This window comes from Psittacula echo (genome assembly GCF_963264785.1).
Source record: "Psittacula echo genome assembly, chromosome: 4".
NCBI lineage: Eukaryota > Metazoa > Chordata > Aves > Psittaciformes > Psittacidae > Psittacula > Psittacula echo.
The window spans coordinates 113,339,011-113,358,136 of NC_137738.1; the positions used below are offsets into that span (position 1 = coordinate 113,339,011).

At 38.0% G+C, this 19,126-nt stretch overlaps 1 protein-coding gene across 3 annotated transcripts in view; it reads right to left on the minus strand.

Moving 5' to 3' along the window:
• Positions 1-19,126, minus strand: part of PPP3R1 (protein phosphatase 3 regulatory subunit B, alpha) — a 45,101-nt gene that overhangs the window by 9,347 nt on the left and 16,628 nt on the right. The window contains exons 1-3 of one of the 3 annotated variants that reach the window (XM_080615743.1): positions 11,877-11,968; positions 11,748-11,772; positions 9,544-9,583 (exon numbers count right to left, since the gene is read on the minus strand). In XM_080615743.1, coding sequence (XP_080471869.1) covers positions 9,544-9,556 — 13 coding nt within the window. In that variant the 5' untranslated portion in view covers positions 9,557-9,583; positions 11,748-11,772; positions 11,877-11,968. Of the gene's footprint in view, positions 1-9,543; positions 9,584-11,747; positions 11,773-11,876; positions 11,969-19,126 lie in introns of those variants that run through there. The other 2 variants (XM_080615742.1, XM_080615741.1) reach the window with 2 other exon arrangements.

A 19,126-nucleotide genomic window follows, 5' to 3' on the forward strand; every position in this document is an offset into this window, starting at 1 on the left:
AATGCCTTTGGCAGCATGAATATTCATGAATCCTCAACATTTCTCAGCTCCATTTAGTGCATTTGCTCCAGTAGTAACAGAAATTGCTTCTCAACTTCAACAAGGCACATACAGACCACCAGATCCACTTTCCATCATATTAACACCTCCTTGCCTTTTGTAAAAGTGCAGCATAAAACCAAACAGCACTTACTCTTTCCAATACATAAGGTCAAGCCAACACACAGAGCTTTATGTTTGGAAATTGTAGCCTATTCAAAGACCTGATCCTTTACCAAAGCAATAATGAACTTCTACTTAAACTTCTTGATACCCTTCTCAAAAAACCAACTAGACACAAACCCAGAGATGTTCACAACTGTGCTATTCCAGAATGAAAGGCAGAGAACATGCAAGAAATCCAGAAGCACAAGATGATCTTTTGTCAAGGCTTTTTTTTGCATAAATAGTAAATTCTGACATTCTGCAGTTAGTCAGTCTTGGTAACTCCTTGCCAACTGCTGAGGCAGAAAGCAAAAAAGGTTCAGTACTCCTAGAACAATCTTCCCTTTGCTGTGCCAGCAAGTGACAGATCTGATTCTGCCTCTAGGGCTATGAAAATAAGGCTAAACAGCATCTGCAGAGGCTTACAAGTAGTTTCCTCGGTTTCTAGTCTGCAATTTGGTATTTCAATTAATTAGGCTCTTGACTACAGTAAAGCTACATTCTTTTCTCCACCAGGTTACGTGGTAGCCTAGTACATGATTGAAGGTGTGCCCTTAACAGCACAACACCGCACTGCAGCATCAAGAGTACATTACTGTTGGCATGACTACACAGAACCACCTTCCCTTCCAGATCATGCAAAAGGTGCCATACCACCACAGGATAAGCTGCGTATAGAACATAATGATGAGACTAAAAGGCAACAGTATAAAGAGAATGGCAAAGCAAAGCTGACAATTAGCCCCTACAGTTGCTTATGAGTTAACCAGCACAAAATGTTTCTTCTTACCAGTATCCTGAAGGTATCTGCTAACTCTTGCTTCTGTCCACAGAAACTCTTGGGTTTCTATTTTCCTCACAATCTTAAAACAGTAAATGAAGCCAGTCTTTGAAATGGTTGGCTCAATCTACCTTCACTCCCTGCCCTGCTGCCAGAAAGCTGTTGGACCCACTGGAGTTTAATGCAAAGCCGGCACCTTGGCAAGCTGTGAACATGGGAACCTCGTTTCTCCTGCAAACTCTACTCCAGAGCTGCAACTCCCACAGGAGTTAATGTCCTAAAAAATCCTCACAGCATTTGAAAAAGCACAAAAACATTTAGCATGGTTTGTCACACGACATATGTAAATGCATTTTCCAATGTAAAAAGGATGTTTGAACAGACATAATTTATACCTGTATTACAATAATGCATATAAGGACTTGTCCAGCCAGCACATCAGTCTCCCTCAACTTTTATTAGTCATGGTTAACATGTTGTCCTGGTCCAGCCACAGCTCTCCTGTTTCCCTATCTGGACTCAGAAATCAAGACTGACTACATCTTTCAAGTAACTCACCATTATTTTGTAAACACAAATCCCTCAAATGATCTATTTTGAAATCAGAAGTTTGCAATTGCATCGAAAACTCATCCTGAGAAACCCTGAAGTAAGACCTGTGATGGCTATTAGAACTATTTCCTAGTGGGAAAAACAAGAGCAATAAAAGGTACATGAATTATTTCTTTAAAAAATAAATTCACTTTAATAAAACTAAACAGCAAATGGAAAGTATTATCTGTAGTGTATATAACATGCTGTCATCCTCCTACCAGATCAGTGAACTCCCACTTCCAATATTAAGATTAGCACTGACTAAAATGGAACAATTTAAGCCACCTAAGCAACCTCAAATAGATCATAGTTCTACCATTTCACAGAATCAGAACGGAGAAAAATGAAAGCAGCATTAACACAAATGGATCTCTTCTCCCTTGCCACACAAACTAAAGAGTTAAGGAACTGCAAGCTCTGAAACATTTCTAACTTACACTTAAGAAAACCCTAACATGAGAACACAACAATGCCATTTTTACAAATCAGGATGTAAAAACCAGGACTAAAGACCAGCCATCGTTACCAGCATCATTTTCTCAGAAGCAGCATTAAGCAAAGTCTTGTCTCATGACTCCAGTTCATTTCCTGATTTGAGAGTTAAAGGTTAGGGTTGGAAAGGACCTTAAGATCATCTAGTTTCAACCCACTTACTTTTCCTCACAAATATATAGGCAAAGACTGAAAGTGAGACCTAGAGTTCTGTCAATGTTCTGCTATTAACTGAAGCTAATTACCACACATGCAACACAGTCAAATACTGCTCCACAGCTTTAAATTACTCCAGCTGGCACAGAAGACAGACAAGATCAACTACGCCATCACATATGCCTGCTGAAGCAGAGAGCTAAGATCTTCCATGCAAGATGTGCTACAAAAACTTTTGCCAGAAAGGTACTTTGTATCTCGAGCAGGGACCTACCAATATGAATAAAATAAAATAAAATAAAATAAAATAAAATAAAATAAAATAAAATAAAATAAAATAAAATAAAATAAAATAAAATAAAATAATAAAATAAAATAAAATAATTTACTGGGACATTCAGAAACTGATCCACCACAGTGTTAAAATGGATGCTACAATGAAGACACACTCGGCCATCATCTGCTGGGCTAAGAACCACAGTTCAAATAGTCTGGCATTATCTGGCAATTAGCCAGATACTTAAATTTGCAAACCAGCAATGCTTAAGAGAAGCTAAAGTGCTGATTTGTTTCTGTTAAAGATGGTACTCAAAGAGGCCAAGATTATGGATAATAAAAACAAGAATCAGATGATGGTAAGGGGAAGAGGATGGGAAGTCACATAAGACTATTTCTCAAGAATGTTCTTTTGCGTTTTGCTGAAGGGCAACAAAGCAACAACTGCCTGAATTACAAAATTAGAGTCTCCATACTTTGAAAATGTTAATTTCTCTTTCTCCACATATACACACATACAATTTGATACCTCATACAGTCAATCCATTCAACTGCAATACACAGACCAGGTACAGAACTGCAGCAGCAGTTCCTACCAGAAATGGGATTAAAAATTTCTCATTTCAAACCTTGAAACATTTAAGCAAAGGGTTTGCCTGCACCAGTGATCTGAGAGAAGTTCTACTCTTGGGGGGAAAAAACAAGTCAAGAACAGTACAGAAAAACTTAATATCTCTGCCAAAAGCTGACCAAATATCAAATTTAGTCCAGTGTTTTGTTTCTGGCAGTGGACATGCTGTGGAGGAGAGTACTTGGAGGAGGAAATAAGGAAAAAGCAAAGTAATTACAGGAATAGGAAAATTTCCTTTAACAGTTCATGAGCATAAAACCCTCCGTTCATAACGAACATATGGATGAAAACAACATCTGCAGATCAGTGTTTCATAACTGACTGCATGAGAATTTCCTATCAGAACAATTTCATTATTTTTTCCTTAAATACACTGCAATCACCTCACCTACCTTTAAAATCCTTTCTATAAGCAGAAATGTAAAAAGCTTATACACTTAGAAAAGATAAATCAGTATTTCAGTAACAACTTCGTCTTTGTGAAATAGCTTTAAAAATAAAGTAAGAACATAAAATAAGGGCTGAAAGCATTTGAGTATCAGCTTTCAATTTGTCTATTTTTCCTCCTTCAAGTCACAGCCATAATTTCTACTGACTCTCTCCCTGGACTAAGCTTACCCAAAAACCATGTAGATTTTTTGGGGTTTGGAGCTTGTTCCATTTGCTTTGTTTGGGTTTTGTTTGTTTTTATAAAAACAGTATTTATGTATAACAGCAGATTTCAATAATATCCTATTTATTGTTCACATCTCCTCCCTGAATATGCATATACAACAGCCCTCATCTATGATGATGTGCCCCCTCTCACAAGAGTGCTTTTTCCTTAGTGTTTAGCAGCGGACTGGCTTTCTTAACATTTCACTGAAAAGCAGGGTACCGAACAACATTTTCACGATCTGAACAAAATACACTTCTTTCCTTCTCTGAAGGCTCCTTACAGACAACCTAATGCCCACACAAACACCCTGAATCTATATAGGAAACACCAGGCACAAGACAGTTCACGTACAGTAAAGGTTTAGGTTTCCCAGGTGGAAGGACTGATGGTGGCAGTAGCAGGCAGAATTTTACCAGACAAGCTCAGGAGACCAGGACAGAGATGAAAACGCTAGGAAATCCAAGAAGTTCTACTCCAGGAGGTCCAAGTCCACAATAGTGTAAAAAGGTCAGTAACATCCCTTGGGCAAAATAAGGAGGCTCAAGCTTTGTTTACATCATTTGAAGCAGAGTTTGCCTGTGACTCACCACAGTGGTCTGAGCTTCCTTCAGCTCTGGCTGCAGTGGGCGTTCCTCTAGCCTCAAACTCAAGTTAGCCTTTCTTGTGCTTTGCCCACCAGCTGACACTAGGCTCTGTGCTTCCTTATGCTTTTCACCAGAATCAGGAGTATCCAATGGTAGTGATGCCTGAGCTTACAAATTCACTAACTGGCTGGAAATGATACCTGCAAACTGTTTTTCTTTACAAGGCTTTGCTGGTAGCCCTGTAGAAACATCAAATTATTCATTGTTTTAAAGCACACTTTCACAGGATCACAGGATATTAGGAACTGGAAGGGACCTTAAAAGACCATCTAGTCCAATCCCCCTGCCAGAGCAGGAACACCTAGATGAGGTTACACAAGAATGTGTCCAGGCGGGTTTTGAATGTCTCCAGAGAAGGAGACTCCACAACCTCCCTGGGCAGCCTGTTCCAGTGTTCTGTCACCCTCACTGAGAAGAATTTCTTCTCAAGTTTAAGTGGAACCTCTTGTGTTCCAGTTTGTACCCATTACTCCTTGTCTTACCATTGGTTGTCACCGAGAAGAGCCTGGCTCCATCCTCGTGACACTCCCCCTTTATATATTTATATACACTAATAAGGTCACCCCTCAGTCTCCTCTTTTCCAAACTAGAGAGACCCAGCTCCCTCAGCCTTTCCTCATAAGGGAGATGCTCCACTCCCTTAATCATCTTAGTTGCCCTGCGCTGGACTCTCTCCAGCAGGTCCCTGTCCTTCTTGAACTGAGGGGCCCAGAACTGGACACAATATTCCAGATGTGGTCTCACCAGGGCAGAGTAGAGAGGAAGGAGGACCTCTCTTGACCTACTGACCACTCCCCGTCTAATACTTTACTTCATAATCCATTGTGAATTTCAGTCACTTTGTAAACTAACACAACAAGGTGGGGGAGTTTAAGCAATTCCAGTATTATGGATCTTTTGTTAAAGAACTATCCATATTTTTAAAAGACTCCTCTTCCATCCAAGTAATAAAATTTTACAGCAAACCATACCTGCTTTGTCATTCCTTTGCATCCATCTAAGAATGTGATTAATCAGGGTTAAATGCAAGGACTCCATGCTTCCAAGAAACTACACGTTCTTGCTCTGTCTAGCTCACATTCTAGTACAGGAAATTTCCTTCCAGTTGGATACTAATATATCAACACCTACAACTGAATGCTCCTCTCCTTTCCCACAACACAACAGCAGAGGATGATCCATTTTAGAATCACAGAAAAGTTAGGTTGGAAAGGACCATAAGTCATCTACTTCCACCCCCCTGCCATGCTATGTTTTAAAATAACTGTTTGTTTCAAGCTGTTATTCACATAACTGATGCTCAGACAGTATTGTAAAATGGGTTAAAGTGGCAACCCAAAAGGCTTCATTAAAAACAAATTTCTGGAGTGCAGCAAGTGCTCTACACTGAAATAGTAATGTCAAACAATGTAATCATATTTTCTAGTCACTATTAAGGTATGTGGTTAACTTTCCATTAATATGATAACCCAAAGCAAAGAACGTCTGAAAAACACAGATCTCTCTGAAATCCACTGCAGTGATACTTTAACAGGAAAACCGCTTATACATTCAGAAGCACTGTACATCCACTGCTGCAGAATGCACAACACTTTAACAGGCATCTGTGAAGCATACAAACCTTCAAAGAGCTGGATATCTCTCGGCAGAGGTGGTGAGCACTTCTGAAATCTAAGTAGTTACCTCAGCTTTTAAACCTGTATTTAAGAGGCTGGTTTTCAGATAGTCTTAAAACACTGGCTTATTGGCTGAAAGTTATAAATAACAAAAACCAGACCAAAGTGCGGTCACAGATAGTCGAGTTTCCACATATTTTTCAAATATGAGATCATTATAAACAAGATTAGTGCTAAGGTATTAGAAGATTTCTGTAAATAAAACATGCTCTGAAATTGGTTTTAAATGTTCTCAGATTAAAAAATAAAATGAATATTTCCCTCCCCTCCATAAAAATGGATTGCAGAGATCTCAAAATAAAAGAGACCTTCAGCAAAAGCTCTCACCTCTATCTAGACTGGTCTGATTCAGGAATATAATGTTTCAGAGCTCAACCAAGACAGCCATTTCTGATCTTGGAGATCAGATTTCAAAAAGATGACGCCCTTGAGAACACACTCGACCACTTGTCTTGTATATGCTTACATGCAGCTGGCCTAATCCTTTTCATGACTTCAGTCAATTACAATTTCCTAAGTTAGAGAAGAGATAACTTGTCTCTTTATCCTAAAACCAAAACATACTATAAAATACTCTTTATACTACAAATACTATACTATAAACTGTTTTCTATTACAACATACTGTACTTCAAAATATTGTTTACTATGAAACCGTTTTCTTCACAGTTCTTTGCTATGATAAAATTGTCTCATGGATAATTTGATATAGCTTGGTTGACATCAAATTATCACCAGGTAAAACAGCATGAGATTTTCAGTGATTTCTTAGACACAGCACAGCCCAGAAGCAAGTCCATACTGTTTAAGGACTCCCACAACCATAATTCACCCACTGAAGAGAATTAATGTTCTAAAATGAAGGGCAAAAACAATATTCTCAAATATTTAATAGTGTGCATCCTCTGCATAGTATCCTGAATTTGCTTCCTGGAACTGCCAACTTTAAAACAAAATTATTCTTACAAAACAAGATACCAAAATAGCGACTGCACCACCAAGCAGAGGTTATGACCTGAGGCCACCGTGCTGACAGCATAATAACATTATTACTGACAGCTTCTCAAAAGGCTAACCATTCAAACTCTATCAAATTATCTTAAAAAACATTGACTGGTCTTGCCCTGGAAAGCATTTTTCCTGTCAATAACAAGTACTTGGAAACAGCACAAACATTTAGTATTTGAAGAACAAGGTGAATACATACTGAGTGGACTTACGGACATGCTACTGTACACATCTGTGTCCCCAAACAAACCAGTTCTGTCAAGCTTTTAAGGCATGCAAAATCTTTTAAGCACAGTGTGATCATAGAATAGTTAAGGTTGGAAAGGACCTTAAGATCATCCAGTTCCAACCCCCATGCTATGGGGGCAGGGACACCTCCCACTAAACCATGTCACCCAAGGCTCTGTCCAGCCTGGCCTTGAACACCGCCAGGGATGGAGCATTCACAACTTCCCTGGGCAACCCATTCCAGTGCCTCACCACCCTCTCAGTAAAGAATTTCTTCCTTAGATCCAATCTAAACTTCCCCTGTTTAAGTTTGAACCCATCACCCCTTGTTCTACCACTACAGTCCCTAATGAAGAGTCCATCCCCAGCATCCCTATAGCCCCCTTCAGATACTGGAAGGCTGCTATGAGGTCTCCACGCAGCCTTCTCTTCTCCAGGCTGAACAGCCCCAACTTTCTCCACCTATCTTCATATGAGAGGTGCTCCAGTCCCCTGATCATCCTCATGGCCTCCTCTGGACTTGTTCCAACAGTTCCATGTCCTTTTTATGTTGAGGACACCAGAACTGCACACAATACTCCAAGTGAGGTCTCACAAGAGCAGAGCAGAGGAGCAGGAGCACCTCCTCCGACCTGCTGGTCACACATTGCAATGATAAGGCACAATCAAGCAAACGAAATGCCTGGGATTAACTACACCTTTCCTAGTGTATGCAGTTGGGTTGCCCAAAGCAGCAGCTCACTTTCTGTGAGAAGGGCTACCAAAGCAGTAAAAGCTTTAATCATGTGAAATCTCAGATTTACACAACAATATCCTCTACATACAGTTTAACCACAGAAAGTGATGATGAAATCTCCTCTTTCTCTGCAGTAAGAGGGGGCAAATAAGCTCAGTTAATAAACCTTTAGGTTGGCAGTTGCTACCAATGACCATAGCTTTTCCTAGAATCAGAAGTTAAGGATGGCAACACACTGCTTACAACTCTGGCAGAGATGTATCTAGTTAAAAAATAAAAAGTTCAGAAGCCAGTTTGTCCCTAAAGAAAAACTGGCTAATGGTGCAGTAACCCAAGACTGATACACACGATTCTGGAAAAGACTACCAAAATCTTCATCAAATACAAAACTTCCACCCACATGTCCATATTTATCAAAATATATACTGAGAGCATAACACAGCAATGCAGTGCTGTGGATAAGATTCTCAAGTGTTTTCAAACTGATGACTCAAAATAATAATTCATGTGGACATGTGTATTGGCAGAGAGGACTTGCAAATTACTAAAGCCTCATTTCCCTGAAAAGCATGTTTAGAAAAAGATTCCTCCATGATTATTTATTTTCCATTACCATTTGCCTTCTGAGAGCTGGAGTTCAGTTATGATTAATGTTGTGAAAGTAATTTAGAAAACAGTCCTTATCTTGAAAAATTTATTATCCTGTTTATAAACAAGATCTGATTCACCAAAGATGAGGGATTTTATTAGGTAGCCCATACATATATACACAGGTCTACACATAATTTAGTGCTGAAGAAAAACATTCAAGGGAAAAAAAGCAGTTAAAAATAAGCACACTCAGCATAACACCACGGAGACATTTCACAAGACAGCCTTTTCTTTGGGCAGCTTTAAGCAAGCAATACTTTGTTATTTTTACAGGGTAGAATAACCCCACGAGACAGAGCAATGAATTTTAGACTCACATGGCCAAAAGCGAGTAACACCAAGAGGCTTCTCACCTAAATGCCTGGCTGCAAGCACACACAGGGAAAGAAATGCTCCTTTAGCCTCCATTTCTTTCCTCTGAGGGTGCAAAGACAGCTCAGGCAATACAGTTCACTTCTAACACAGCATGTACCACACCACCAGCTGCTGTTCCACATCTCTGCGGAACTGGGGCTGGTGGAGAAGCCCCACCAGTTCAGTTACTAGTTGTAACACTTCATTGTCCTATGATCAGACATTAAAATTATCATTATATTTTTCTCTTTTTAAGACTGACTGTTTTTTGATTTTACAATCCAACAGCAAAAGTTGTATTATTTCTAGAGACAGTATTTCACCTTTTAATTTTACTCTTTTGGTTAGTATATAAACTGAGTAACATTTCAAGCAGGAAACTGATACATGAAAGTTGTATATATCTATCTCCAAATAAGATTAACCTAAGAATAAGAAGTAGCAATTACACTTACAGTGGGAGCACATTTCCAAGGGGTAGCTTGCCTCATTTCCCTGAAACACAAAAAAGGAAAAAATTTGCAGTTATTCCTGAATTAGCTTAGAGGAACTATTTTAAGTTTCAGCACTGTAGTAAAGATCTCAAGCAATACCAGTTACATGATTATTTAAATGTAGATGTGTATTTTAAACCCAACAACCACGGACAGTGTTTTATTTGGATAGGTCTGTGTTACCAAAACATGCAAAGAAATGTAAAACCATTGAGGGGTCTCCTCTGATGAGAGTTCCCATGAAAATATCAGCAGTCCACACAGTAAGAACTCCAATCCCATATTCTACACTCCAAAACCCAAACTCACAGCTTGTATGTTGTGCAAATGCTACTCTTCATGTTAGAATAATATTTAACTTCAAAACTTCACATAATCTGCTTTACCATTTTATTTGATTCACAGAAACAGTCACGTCCTTATGAATCATGATGACAAACGTTACTCTGTAAGGATAAGAAAACTAGCATATTTTCTCCTCTCAGCCACCTGCCCATTCCCTCCAAAAAGGATTCACAAAGGAATAATGATGTAAAAAAGCAGTTTACATGAACAGAAATTCAGACATAACAGCTTTACAGTTAAATATTTTTGCAATGCACTATGTTAGTATGTTCCTGTTTCATAGCTGAATGGGAAGCTAAACTAAGATTTTAAATCCTTGCTGCACTACAACACAGTCATAGCAAGAAAAATTCAAAATTTGAGGGTACAATCACTTTGAATTCACACATCCTGAAATCTGCAACTGCTGCAACACAAACGCCAAAAGACACTAAAATTAAAAGGTGGTATTTTTCCCCAAATGCCTCCCTTTGAACCAGAGAAGAACACAGTACACACACGCTTAATGTTTTTTTCATAATCAGCCAGCAAAGAAGTGAACAGGTAACTGAAGTGATCCATAACCAAACATCTTCAAAAGATTATTTTTAAGGGAGTGTTTTATACAAGAAAGCAAAACATATTTAAGATGATTCTAAGACACATTCTATCCAGCAGTGATTCTCTCGCAGTGTGGAGCACAAGGGATTCCATAGGTGAGCACTTGCACAGGAAGACTTCTCAAAAATTATACAAAATTGAACAAAAATACAGATATTACTTGACAGAAGGGGGGAACTGAAAAAAAAAAAAAAAAGAAAAAAAAAAAAAGAGGAACTACATTTAGCCTGGAAGCATGCATTTGCATTTCCTAATAAGGACAGGAAGCAGCAGAACATCTCACGAATCTAAACATGCCCAAGAGATGTGTTGATGAGGGGACTGTTTGCTTTTTTTACCTCCAGAACACATTCACTTCACTTATTCCCCACAATCCACAAGCACTCTTGCTTCTTTAAAAAAGTTAATACATGTGCTTTGTAAGTGGAGCAGAAGATACAGCCTTCACTTCTCCAGTGTCTACTTACAGCAAGACAAAGCAGCAGAATAAAAACGCAGAGGAGGACCATCAGGTTCCTGAAATCTCCAAAGCATAACTGAGATATTTACAAGAGAAACTTATTCCACTGTGGCACGGAATCCAGGACAACAGTACCATGTGGAAAATATTGGATGGAACCCGAAGTCTTAGAAAAACCAGTGAAGACCAAAACAGGTAGTAAAAGCCTAGTGTATGTATATGAATATAAAACGGTAGGGGGTATAAAACGGGGGAAAGCAGAATTTTGAAATAAGAAGAAACAGGAACCAGGGGATCCAGTTAGGCTGCTCAAGACACGAGGTCATGAAGAGGCAAGAAAAACATCAGACTGGAAAGCTGCAAATTAAAGGAGAAAGTTGAATTAAAACCAGTGCACTTATGCACATGCACACACAAATATACAATCGTTACTACATTAGAAGACTGTTCAGGGCACTTGCATCCTTGTTCAAGTGTCGGCAGACAGTTAATTTCAAGTAAAAGCTGCTAGAAGCAATCTGCCTAGAAGCATAAAATGCTTCTGAAAACTAAGCATGAAAAATTAAAACACAGAAATAACTTTTTTCTCTTCACAAACTAAATGTAATGTTTGTAAGAAGTCTTACTATGCATCTAGATGCCATAATCAAACTATCTAAAGGAAGTATCAAAAATACATGGAGAACAAAGAAAAAAGTGAATAAACCTCAGCTTAATTTTTCAGTATAAATTACTGCTAAAAAGTGTTAAGAATACTTACCTATCCAGGACTGGAACTTGGATATCTACAAAAACACAGAGAAATCTAGTAAGTGAAAATATAAACCCCACACAATTAGTCAGTATTTGTTACATAGTATTCAAATAAGGTATTTTAAAAAGTAGTTACCTGCTGTGATGTGCCAAGTGTTCATCTTCACAGGAGAATCCAAAAGTCTAAGTTTTAAAGATATTTTAATCCTTTTTTTTTTTTTTTCCTTTTGTATAAATGAATGTCGAAGCTACTCATGCCAAGATTCCTGTTTGCACAGCTGTGACCTGGACAAACACAAAGGTGTTCCTCTATACCAAAGACCTGATCCTCAAAGATGAAGATTAATGATTTGGGTCTGGGGGGCAGGCATTTTTCATCACGTTCTGAACAGCAATACAAAAATGTAACTTGTTTGTTCCCAAGTACAATCAGTACGTGTACACGCTGTATGACATACAAATACAATATAAGCCCTGAAACACAAGTGCTAAATAGGTCAAGTATTTTCTTGCTGTTTAAGAACAGGTAAGTAGTAGTTCAGCAAAATAACACTTCACAGATGTATTTATTTCTAGTTTTAAAATTTATTGATTTATACAGACAAAAGTCACTGTAAAATCTCCAAACAGCACGTCATTTCACCTCTGATGCAGAGAAGTCAATTTATACAAATGACTGTAGAGTAACAAGGTTCTGATACAACTCAAGATTGCCAACTTTAAAAAATGATTATTAACGTTATTTCCTGCCAGATCTATATTTAGAACACCTCACCATAAAGAATATCTTTTCGTATACACTATATTAGCACATTTAGAAATGCCTGACACATGGTTTGTTGAAGAAACATAGCTTTTACAGCATCAACACTCAACAGCAGATTTACTTGGCACCTAAGCCTAGTATAAACCATGTTTTCCTCAGCTGCATCTGGACAACAGTACTATCACACTGCTGGCGTGGCAGTAGCTTCTCTTGAGTTACACAATTAGAACAAGTGGCTGGAATACTACAAATACTTTGAATAGCCTTATTATTTTAGAATAGTCTTGACGTTTTCTTGAATGCTGCTAGATCCCTTCAAGTTATTCCTGGTTAAACATCAGCAAAATCACTATGCATCCACAGAAACAATTACAGATGAAGGAACAGTCCAGAGTCTACCAATAGAATGCTGACCAAACACTGAAGACTGCAGAAGTACCAGTTTACTAGAGAGAAGTTAAAACATGTCACTAAAGTATTTCAGAAATTTTTATAACACGTAGTTTGTTCCTTTAAGAAAAAGTGTTCTTTTCAATTTTCTTCTCCAATTATCCTCTTTTTCTCCTTTCAGCAGCTGTGCCTTTTTACTGATAGGATTGGATAAGCCAGTAAGGATAACCTCTTACTGGACTCAAGTCAGTATTTCTTCTGTAAATTACCCATAAAAATGTTTTTCTTGATCTAACTTTCTTTGGTGGTTACTTCAAATACTAATCTCTTAAAATCAGTTTTGTACATGCTCCTCCAAGTTAGGATAGTTAAGTGCAATTATCTTGACAAGTTTACTCTTAGTGAAAGACATGAAAAGCTGTGGATCGAAAACAAAAAAGGAAATCCACAATTAGTAAAATTAGGAACAGAATCTAAATTCTTAGCTGAAAGTGTTTTACAGAACAGCTCGTACACAGTAAGACATCAGACTGCAAAACAGTTCTTCAGCACACATTAGTAGAATACACCTCCTAGATCAGTTTGACTGCATGCTACCTTTCTGCATGATCTACAGCTTTTTGTAAATAGCTGAGACTTAAATTACAGTATCAGTCTTTAATTCGTTTTCTGCTTCTCTAAAAACAAACTGTGTTTAAAGGCCAGCAAGCCACAACGTCAGCTTAGGATTCATCTCAAATGCAGTCCTCAAAAGGTGGTGTGTGAGGGACTACAAATACAAATGAACTCCTGGAACAATTTAAAAGTTAGACTGTTTCAAAGCTTTTGTTTCTATAGCAAGACAACGAATTAATGGGACAAGTGGCAAGAATGGTCTCCTAAGATCTGTTTAGTACATGTACAGCAGTAGTTGTCAGAGATTTACTATTTGTGAAGCAATATACAAAAAAAAAGCATAATAAGCTCATCCTTGTTGTAAATGGTCTTAAACATGCAAACCGCCCTGACAGTGCAGTTGACTGTTACACCCACGGCTGTTAGACCTATGCACCAAAGCTCCCCATGGAAACAAAATGGCTTTAAGCTAATAGAGGGTAGATTTAGATTAGATGTTAGAAAGGAAGTCTTCACTATGAGGGCAGTGAGATACTGGCACTGGTTGCTCAGAGAAGCCGTGGCTGCCCCATCCCTGTCAAAGTTCAAGGCCAGGTTGGATGGGGCTTGAGCAACCTGGTCTCGTGGAAGATGTCCCTGCCCATGGCAGAGGGTTGGAACTGGATGAGCTTTAAGGTCCCTTCCAACCTGAATCATTCTATGATTACTGATGTTTCTGCATTCATGTTTTTGTGCATGCACACCTCATGGGGTGTTGTCAAGACATTATATGTTGTGCTTCCTATATTTGCTCCTGAATCTTCTACACTATTAATTATCTTTTTTATAACAAGAAAGAAATTACAGTGTGCAAGTGAAACAGTTAACCAAACCATGTCAGCTGGGGCGAAGAACTAGGGATCATCAAGATAATCAACTTCAGTTCTCAAGTTAGACAAAACAGTGTTTTGCATCATCCACTACTACAACTAGAAAGGAATGGGAGCGGTAAGAAAAAAGATAGCAGAAGGTGGCAGTCAGCATTTAAAAAGAGCCTACTCAAAAGACCTTTCTTCCTCTTCCACAGACAAAAATGCTTCTCTATTTTTTCGCATTCTCCTCCATAACAAGGACTTATGGCAATTACCTGTTGCAGAGAATTCTTCCTCCTCATCGTCATCCTTTGAGTTCATTTTCCATATTTTGCCATTTTCATACAGTTTTAACAATGAAGAACTGCCAGCTTGGTGAAGAGAAGCTTGGGTTTGGTTTGTTGGTTTTATTAAGTGACTGCTGTTACTAAAGCTTTGGCTGTCATGAGTCAGCACCATGTTCTTTAAACACCAGACAAGTTGGCAAAATAAAAAGGATGGTATTTGTTATCAAGGATCTAAAAACTTTTGCATTAATAGAACACACTACAGGCACATCCACAGTGCTTTAAATATGTATTAAATTAATATCAGACGAAGCCTAGGAAGCTTTAAGCCACTTTAATATTTCAGTTTCTGAATCAGATGTTGGTCACAGAAACATGCAAGATCTCACCTACTGTAATTTGTACATTTCATATGTGACTTACTGGAGCAATTAAAGCCTAAAAAGGAGTTTACCAGTGCACAGATGAAAGATGTGCCCACAGTTTCTGTAGGCACCACACGAAACATGGCTTAAAACAAGACAAACAAGAACAAAGTCTGAGTGGAAAAAAGGAGCAAGAAAAACACCTTCATTAAGTTACACTTTTGATTCCTTTAGTTTTCCTGCTTAGTAGAAGCTTTGGCAACAGTAGCTACCTCTAATTCAGAAACAGCGTGGTGGGAAAAAAAGGCAAACCAAACCAACACCACCACCACTGTAACACCTTCAAACAAATTACTCAATACAGAGAAGCTGTGTCCTAGCCCAAGAGTATGTGAATCAAGGAGAACATGTTACCAGTTATCTTCCAGTATACTTAACAGGAATACCTCATTTGTACACTACAGAATTAAACTTGTAAAGGAGATGTTATAGATAGTATCAGTCCGCGAATTTGGCATTTGTGTTTGACTCAGAGTAACTAAGTCACCTTTTAGGCTTTTCATTGCAGTCACTGGAAAAAAAAAAAAAATCTACTTACAACTGGGATATCACAACACAGTTACCCAAAACTAAGACTGGACTTAAAATAAGAACTGGTAATAGTGCAGACTAACAGCCAAAACCCAGAATTTAACATTTACAAAAAAAAATACAACCAAAAAAAAAAAAAAAAAAAAAAAAAAAAACAAACAAACCAAACCCAACAAAAAACAAAAAACACCCCAAAACCAAAAACCCACCACAAGCTTGGTGCCTTATTATTTTCTGCAAAGCAACTACTAAGTGCTCACTTTGCATAAGAGTATTCCAATCATAGAGTGCAACTCCCACAAATTATCTCCTCAGAATTAGCAGCTCTCTTAGGCACAATGCTTCTATCAAATATTAAGAGAATAAGTCTACCTCTGAGGTTCTTATAATCGTACTAATGTTGATTCAGATATTGTGATGCAAAAGAATTAAGTAAAGCCAAAAAATTCAAGAGTATTAAATTAGAAGGCACGTAGAAGTTCAAGTAACTTCAGAGCAGTGACAGTTTCACCGCTGACTCCATATTGTCAGGCTAGGTTCTATGAACATGGCCCACAAAAGGAACTAAAGAAATACATAAAAATGCCTGATACCCACCTCACATTCAGTAAGTTCCAAAATTAAGTATCTTCTAGCAATATGCTGTACTGTATTTCCCAATCTTACGTTACCTTCCCAGGCCATCAACAAACCCATTCCCTCTTCCGAGGGGCAGCCTAGTTCCTTGTCCCTCTAATCTTGAAGCTGAGATAGTAGGAGAGCAGTTTAAGGCGCAAGACTTGCAAGCCAAATCCAACCAAGACATGAGTTTATTGAACCTTCAACAATTACAATTTTGACAGCTTCAGCTCTGCTTATGCCCCACTCCTTCTTGTAACCACATCTGTGCAAGAGTCCCATTGCATATTTGACAGCTATCATCTTGTCTGTCCACAAGTCCAACATAGTATCTGAAAGTTGGAAACCATCTCATTACACTTCTGGCATTTGGAGTGTCAAATCTGGGCACCTTGTTATCCTTTGGAATGAATATTCAGTAGTCCACATATTCAATAGAGGGAATTAAACAGGTGACAAGCAAGCAAGGAATTTTTGCAGGTTATCCAGAAAAGCAAGGGATTACATGGGAAAAGGCAAGGAAGAAAAAACATAGAAGCTACAGTAACGGTACCATGTAAGTAGCACAGACCACAAATGTGACTTGTAAAGGACTCTGGCATTCATCTAGCTCATTCACAGTTGTGCTCTCCTGCTCGTTACTGAGTAAAGCTTCCAATTAAAATCAGTAATTTTGATTATTAACTGAACATTAATGGCTTCATGTACTGAATTTACAGAATGGCATGGGTCATGGAAGAAACAGAACATGGTCTTCACCAAAGACATCTTGCAATGGTGCCTTACCGAAAAAATTACAGTATTTTTACAGAAGAATATCCATTATGTTTCTTTAATTCTTTACTCAATCAGAAAACAGGTGAATATTAAAGCAACAGATTATAGCTACTTCCTCCTGCACCTCTGAACACAAGATCCATCTGAAGAACTATGAAATTTCTGTATTGACCTTAAGTCTTGGTATTTAGTTAGTGCTTCCTATGACCTGTTAAGAGTTCCCGGCGTATACAGAGATAAGGACTGGATATATATGTATCTGGATATATATACATATATATATATATATACATATATATATATATATACACATAAAACAAACAAAACCACCACACAAACCACACCTGAACTTGCTTTTAAAGTTATTCCAAGTACTTTGGGGACACAATTGCTCTGCCAACTATGACTGTTGGTTATTGGGAAAACCCATAAACTGTGAGGGGGAAAAAAAAAAAAACCAACCTTGCAGGAAGGCTAGTTATTCTAGTGCAAGAGTTCAATTTATTTAGGAATTTCTCTAATGACTCTTAATTTCTCTGACTCAGCTATAACACAATACTTGAAGCTTCTGAAGCTGAAGACACTAAGCCAAACCTGTCCAACACACAGAGAAAAACTGGAAACTGCTAACATCTAATTCTTGCACCCTTATGTAAAGATGTATGTTATTTTACAACTCTAAATTTACCAAGAGATTGCTAATATGTTTTCCTCTACCTTCTATTCACATACACAAACATTATTCAAATGTTGATTCTACAAGAGTTGAAAAAACTGAGAAGCATGTTTTAAAGGCCCAGGTAATGTAGTTACAGAAATGTCAAATGCTTTAGAAGGTCTAATAATATTTTCTATTAAAAAAAAAAAAAAAAAACAAAACAAAAAACCCCAAAAAAACCCACACCAAAAGATGCAGATAGAGACAATTAACAGGTTTCATTTAGGATTAAAAAAAAAAAAATTGTTAAATTTAGTTAACACACTGTTGTCCAACCAATTTATAGTTTCCTTTGAGGAGATAAAGGCATTTTCTGGCAGCCACAATTTTCAAGAGGATACAATTACCTAGCATGATACATCCGTAACTTCTCAGCACCTCTGTTACAATTCCAGCTAGCTGTTTAAGCCTAGTGACACAAGCCTGCCAACATACTCTCTATTCCACCTTTCTCTTTGGTTACAGCATCCGTTTTGTGACTGTAGCATAAACTGTTCTCTCCCCTGTACCTGCTGATGAGTGTAATCATCAAGCCTTGAAGCTATGATAACTTTTGGTCCAACACTTTCAGTTAACACTTCTTAGAAGGTTTACTAGAATTCTGATAAACCATTGAACTTGCGTCAGTGTTCATGTTTTATGTGTGATCTTAAAGGTGAAACTACAAAGGTGCAAGGGACAGGTCTTACAGCTGCTGTGAATATTCTAACTCAGTTCCTCACCTCAATGCTAATCAACCGCAAACATCAAGGAAACCTACAAGTATTCCACAGTCAAAAAAGGGCACTGCTAAAAAAATCAAAATCCCCCACAGCTTACTTTAACTTACCTTTGGAAGAAGATTTCAAATTTGAAATGTGCTACCCCCAAAGCAGCCTAAATTTGTTAATGTTGCCTCTCAAGAAAACACTCTGTGACCTTCAGTACTGAAGTAACTCAAAAAAGATCAATACCTAATTCTTCAACATGGCATTTACATTGCAGACATCAGAGATAATGAACCAAGGCAAAGGGGATTGCTGGATTTGGGATTACAGTAGAGATCAAGTCAGGTTAAAGCTGTTACAGCATTCTGGCACTGTTGTTCTTTGCAAGTATGTGAAGTGCTATAATTCCCTTTGCCACGTGTAAAAAAAAAAGGAAAAAGTCTTACCACAAAACCCTTATTTTTGATACATTTATTCAATTTGTTCATAACAAAAGAAGTGACAATTCTGTAGAATATGCTTCCCTTTTGGGTGTATATCAGGTTCTACCACATCCCCTCTCAGGATGCAGGAAGCAAGAAAGACTATACAAAGCCTTAGGGAAAGTCTGCAGTTTACTCCTTAGTCACCATCTAATCCAGCCTGCTCAAGCTCTGTCAGTCATTTTAAGGGAAGCCACTTGTCCTCTAGCTGGCAGTTGG